Source organism: Schistocerca nitens, chromosome 2 (genome assembly GCF_023898315.1).
Source record: "Schistocerca nitens isolate TAMUIC-IGC-003100 chromosome 2, iqSchNite1.1, whole genome shotgun sequence".
Lineage (NCBI taxonomy): Eukaryota > Metazoa > Arthropoda > Insecta > Orthoptera > Acrididae > Schistocerca > Schistocerca nitens.
This window is the reverse complement of record NC_064615.1, coordinates 775,438,335-775,444,977: the sequence shown is the minus strand read 5'-3', so window position 1 is coordinate 775,444,977 and position 6,643 is coordinate 775,438,335. Positions and strand designations below refer to the sequence as shown.

The following is a 6,643-nucleotide window of genomic DNA, read 5'->3' as shown; positions in this document are numbered from 1 at the left end:
AGTCTGGTAGATCGCACCCGCCTTCCAGCAGCAGTATCTCATGCTGGCCCGTTGCAGCAGTTGGGCAATCTTACGCAATTCCACGAAGTTCTGTCATTCAGTCGTTTTCACAGCGGTGGGGACTCTGATTCTAGTTTAGCCCATTTCCGTGGAATATTTATAAATTATACTGACGGAAAAATTTGGATCATCAAAAATTAATTAATGTAGAGTAACGAAATTTCGGGAATATGTTTATCTGGTAAACATATGAAGGGCATCCACGGAGTAAGTTCTGTTTCTGTTTCTATCCGCGGCAGCGCTACGATCGCAGTTCCGAGCATGCGCGGCAGTTACTCTGACTCAAGAAGACATGTACGCCATTTTCAGATCGCTGCTGCCGACGTGTGCTTTATAGTGCTTCTTTACAATGTCAGCCGTAATTGAAAATGCCGCCTTGCGGCGCAGTTTCTTAATGGTCTCGCAGTAACCATGTGCACTGATTGTTTGGCCTCGTGGTAAGAAATCAATCAGCAAAATGCCTTTTCTGTCCCAAAAAAACGTTGCACATGACTTTCCGAGGTGTCAAGATTTGATCTTCGTTGGGGATGAAGTGTGCCTCCATCCCAATGATCACCGTTTTGTTTCAGGGGTGTCGTACGATACCCAAGTTTCGTCCCGCGTGACTATCCGAGAAAGAAAACCATCGCCTTCTTTCATCGTAGCGTGTCAAAAACTGAAGTGCACTGCCCATCCGTTGTTTTTTGTGTTGTTCAGTACGAATTTTGGGTACCCAAAGTGAGAAAAGTTTTCGAAATTTCAGTTTTTCAGTAACAATTTCATGAATTAGTGATCGTGAGATATACGGAACTTCCATAGCAAGGGCACACTAAGTGTAAACTTACGGCTGTGCTTAATCTTCTCTTCAATTATGTGAACCAGTTAATCAGTAACCACAGACGGGCGTCCACTTCGTTCTTCATCGTGCACTTGATCACGTCCTTCATTGAACAGTCTGACCCATCATCGAATCACTCGTAGCATTTTGTCCGTAAGCAACGCGGATTTGCCAATGAATTTCCTTCGGTTTAACTTTCTTTGCATTTAGAAAACGAAACACACATCTCATTTCACACGTGGCGGCATTTTCAATTACTGATGACATTAAAAAGAAGCACACGTCGGCAGCAGCGATCTGAAAATGGTGTTCATGTCTTCTCCTTGAGTCAGAGTAACTGCCGCACATGCTCGGAACTACGATCGTAGCGCTGCCACGGATAGAAATAGAAACGGAACTTACTTTGTAGACGACCTTTGTATGAAAATGATTAAAACTGCAAGATCACAGGTTAATGTAAGTGCGAGATAAGCCATTACAAAAGTGAAATGTTGATACATTAATAAACGGCGTAACTGCAAGAACGTTGTATGCGAACGTGCATGCATTGTGCTGTGCAGGTGCTGGATGTCAGTTTGTGGAACGGAGTTTCATGCCAGTTGCGCTTGGTCGGTCATTACAGGGATGCTTCAAATGGCTCTGAGCACTATGGGATTAACATATGAGGTCATCAGTCCCCTAGAACTTAGAACTACTTAAACCTAACTAACCTAAGGACATCACACACGTCCATGCCCGAGGCAGGATTCGAACCTGCGACCGTAGCAGTCGCGCGGTTCCGGACTGAAGCGCCTAGAACCGCTCGGCCACCGCGGCCGGCACAGGGATGGTTAACGCTGCTTATGAAGCCACTGGAATTGTCATCCGATGATGTCCCATACGTGCTCGACTGGAGACAGATCTGGTGAGCGAGCAGGCCAGGGCAACATGTCGACACTCCTTAGAGCATACACAGCGGTATATGGGCGAGCGTTATCCTGTTGGAAACCACCCATGGAATGCTGTTCATGAATGGCAGTACAACAGGTGGAATCACCAGACTGACAAACAGATTTGCAGTCACGATGCGTGGGATAATCACGATAATCCTGTTGTCATTCAAAATCGCATCCCAGATCACAAAGCGATGTGTAGGTCCAGCGTGTCCAGCATGCAGACAGCTTGGTTGCATGCCCTCAACTGACCTCCTCGTAACCAACACACGACCATCACTTGTACAGAGGGACAACCAGCTTTCATCAGGAAACACAAAAGCCCTCCACCGTACCCTCCAATGAGCTCTCGCTTGACATCACTGAAGTCGCAAATGGTGATGGTTTGGCGTCAGTGGAACGCACGTTACAGGGCGTCTGGCTCGGAGCTGACCTTGAAGTAAACGATTTGTAACAGTTCATTCTGTCACTGTGGTGCAAATTTGCTGCTGAAGGTGTAGTAGGATGCGCCAGAGTCATACGCCGAACACGATGGTCTTCCCTCTCGGTAGTGCCACGTAGCCGTCCGGAGCCGGGCATTCTTGCGACCGTACATTGTCTTGACCACCGCAGCCAGCTCTCACGCGCAGTGGGCACATTCCTGCCAAGCCATTCTGCAGTTTCGCATAAGGAACATCAGCTTGTCGTAGCCCTGTTAGACGACCTCGTTCAAACTCGGAGATGTGTCCATAATGGGTCTTTGTCATCTTAAGGACATTCTTGACCACCATCAACTCACCACGTCCAATCTCAAAGGTAAATCACTCTCACGACCGTTGCAAAAAAATGGTTCAAATGGCTCTGAGCAATATGGGACTTAACATCTGTGGTCATCAGTCCCCTAGAACTTAGAACTACTTAAACCTAACTAACCTAAGGACAACACACACATCCATGCCCGAGGCAGGATTCGAACCTGCGACCGTAGCTGTCACGCGGTTCCGGACTGAGCGCCTAGAAAGGCGAGACCACCGCGGCCGGCACGACCGTTGCAACTTGTATTTAAAGCAGAACTGATTTGCATCCTCACAGTGATGCTACTAGCGCCAGTCTTATGCGACTGCCACGTAATTTGAATAGGCATTATCTTTCCGATGAAGAAACACGCTTACCAACTTTCGTTATGTCGCACAACTCCTTCTTGGTGCTGCGATTGTTTTACGACAGTGTGTATACATAAACCTTCATTGTGAATCAGTCAGTCTATCAGTGACCATTGTATCAAAATCCCTATAGTAGTTCCTGAGATTATCTTGAACATACGGACAGAAACCATGGTGGGGAACTGTATACGCACTAGCAACCCGCCCTGGCTTCGATTGGTAGCACTAAGTATCTATGGCCGTACGACTTGTCTGGCTTAGTGGTAATAAATTATATACACAAATCTTCCTAGTGAAGCAGTCTATTAGTGAAATCTGTGTGAAAATCCTTACTATACTTCGTGAGATTAGCTTTCACGTCTAGACAGAAAAACGCAGTCGGTGACTTAAACATAGTTGAACCAATTTGCAAGAAGTATTTATATACGATTTATACAAACCTTCCTCGTGAATTAGGCTATCTATTAAGGAAAGCCGACTCGAAATCCTTACAGACTCAAGAACGTGGTGGGGGGACTTTAATTATAATGTTTATAGACATGCATATATTCTGGTGAAGCTTCGCTGCTCTTTAGAGTTACGGCAGCTGTTTACTGCTTTACCTCCCAAATACCGCATCCTATGTAACTGACCAGCTCGTAGCTACTTTTACTGCCATGAGATGTCACTCCAAACGGCAATTAAATGTGGAACAGATAACAATACTTGTGTTACACCCTCCTCAGTTCTATAATTATGAAAAACAGACACAAGACTTCCTCGATAATAACTTTATCTAGTAATGAAAATGGCATCAAAATCTCTATAAGGAGGGGGCCTAATTTTCACCACCTTAGTGCGTTAGGATCTGCATTAGTCCTGAAAGGTTACGGAAAAGGCTACAAAATGTTATATATATATATATATATATATATATATATATATATATATATATATATATATATATATATATATATTCCTGAATTTATGCTCCACATAAAGGCAAGTTAATATTAAATTGCAGTAACACACTAAAGCCAGTGTCTGATAAACAAACGTTAACACTGCAAGAACAGAAACAGAAAGTAAAAAAAAAATTTTGTAATTCCGTCCTCCACAAAAATTATCTGAAGTACAATTAATTTGAATGTATTTTTCCTTTCTAACATTGCCAGGCAGTTCAACTACTATGAATCCCTTGAATGTTATGAATGAACAATCTTGTCATGTTTTTTCAGCCTTCCAAAGACGTGTACCATATGTATTTGTATGTCTGTGTAGGTAGATAGCATGTTTCGTGATAACAAATTAAGCATTTCGTGCAACGTATCCCCTTCTCTCCCCTTGCGTTTTCCCATATCAAAAAAGTAAAGTAACCTTTATAAATAGGAAATAAAATCAGTGTTTAATAAACAGACAAAAATAGGTATCGTACGTGGGACGAAATTATGAACATCCCCAGGTTTATTACATTGGCCGCTACAGCAACGTAGGCCAAACCCTTGACTATAACGAGTACACACTAGAAACCAAAAAACACGACTGAAATACAGCCCAATATTTGAACACAATTAAACAATCACACTAGAAATTGTAGGCTGGTTTATTTGGCTGCTACACTAACTCCCCTCAGCATAAAAAAATGAATTCCTTTGTACACAGAAGCTACATGTGTTCCACACAACACACTCTCTCTGCAGTACAATGGATAGGGTCACGCGTGTACGCGAAGCTAAAAATTTGTTACCAACTGTGGAAACCGAAAATTCCTAGGGGGAGGAAATTAGGATCGGTGACGTTATTAGGGCACCTTACCGTAATAGTTCCTGAGATTAGCCTTCACATTTAGAAAGCAAATACGTTGGGGAAGTATAGATAGATGAAGATATATAGACAGATAAAGGTATTTCCAAGAATGATTGCCTATCGAAGTCGCTGGGACCAAACGAAACATATCGAACGTGCGATGGTAAATCGATCATGCGACTCTGGCGGGCGTTGTGAGTATGTTTACGTTGGTCACTACAGCAACGACAAAAGAAGACCGTTACAAAAATTCCTTTAATTGCAAAGGCCACGACTTACCCTACTCGACGTCGGTGTTGTCATGTGAAAGTCCATTATGGTGATCTGGATGGATAATTTGGAAGAGTCGAATCATGTATTCTTCCTGATATTCGTTCGTTTTCCGCACTGACCGCAATGAAATTTTAGTGGTATTTCAGCATCGAAACTGTTCTTACGGAATTTTACACACTTCGCACCACCACAGTCTACACAGCCCCTCCTTTCCTTGTCTGGTAGTACTCTATATTTGCTACAAAAAGTCGAACAATTTTCTACGCTGCATAAACATGGAATTAGATTCTTCCATGTGAGAGAATACGCCGAAGAAACGTTAAGAACACCAGACATCCCACTCAGTAACGACATAAATCGTCTGGGTTTCCCTAGCAACTCACAAATGATTCGCGGAGGTATGTAATTTAGAGCAAGTAAGGGAACGACGGAAAACAGATAAAAATGACGATCACAAATAATTGATCACAACGCCCACCACCGGGGTCGCATGATCGATTTACGATCGCACGTTCGATATGTTTCGTTTGGGCCCAGCGACTTCGATAGGCAATAATTCTTGGAAATTACTCAGATAAAAGACAGAAGATGTGAGATACTTCTAAGAGCAAAAAAATGATACTAAATAACGAGAAAAGTACAGAAACAAAACACAAAAAAATTCTGTTGTCGGTCTATTGTATAAAATAGATAAAAGTGCAGATAAGAGAGTATAAGAGATAACTATTATTTTGCCGAGTCAACGTCAGCAGCTTCTGGAGATGGTGGACACGGTGCTGGTGGCAGCGACAGCCACTGCGCATGCAGACTGCGCAGGGCGGGGTCCAAGGGCAGGCGGAAGGTCCGGGCCTGCAGACGAGCCAGCGAATCCAGCGCGTCCTTCGCTCGCGTGCGGGCCACGTACGCCCACGGCTCGTACAACGTCTGCACCAGCGCCCTGCAGCGCACGACCCGCCGTAGCCACGCCGCTAGGCGCCGCGTGTTGAGCGCCGCGCACACGAAAGCTCGGAAGACCGAGTCCGCGTCGCGGCCACACGTCTTTCTCGTCGCCTCTAGCTCCTCGACGACCGCCAGCAACCTCTCCTTGCCCGACGGCGCTTCGGACCTGATGCAGAGCCCGTAGCTGCGCGAAAGACTCCTCCTGGGGGAGGCACTGAAGTGGTGTCCCCTGCTGGCTCGGTAGTACGCTAGCAAAAGGTCCCAGGCGTGGCCTTCGTCCACCACGTCACAAGATCCCAGCTGCCGCAAGAAGAAGCGGCAGAAACTGCGCCTCTTAGCTTTGAAGCCGTGCTCGAGCAGGTCCCGCAGATTGTCGGCTAGGTCCTTTCGCACCAGACGCCGAATACATGACCAGTCTTCATCTCCGTCGCTAGCTGACAGAGTCTCTAAGATTTTCCATACCGCCACTTCCATACGCGCCCTCGCGTCACCCCAGTGACAAATAATTTTCATTTCCTTCAAGTAATTTACTCTAAATTTCCGACGTCCGTATTTCGCTCTGACGTAGTTCAATAGTCGCTTTGCAATACTTTCACCGGCAGCCAGATTCGTCTGTGAACCGCAGCAGGTTTCGGCGCACCTTACCGCATCGTGCTTCGACAAACCGCCAGACCTTAAAATCTGCTTCTGACCAC

The 6,643-nt window shown here is 45.2% G+C and overlaps 1 protein-coding gene across 1 annotated transcript; it reads right to left on the bottom strand.

Moving 5' to 3' along the window:
- Window positions 1-5,735: 5,735 nt before the first annotated feature.
- LOC126235322 (RUN domain-containing protein 1-like) lies at window positions 5,736-6,422 on the bottom strand. The gene has a single exon (XM_049944044.1). It carries the CDS (start codon window positions 6,420-6,422, stop codon window positions 5,736-5,738), a length of 687 nt encoding a protein of 228 aa, XP_049800001.1.
- Between the last annotated feature and the right edge of the window lie 221 nt (window positions 6,423-6,643).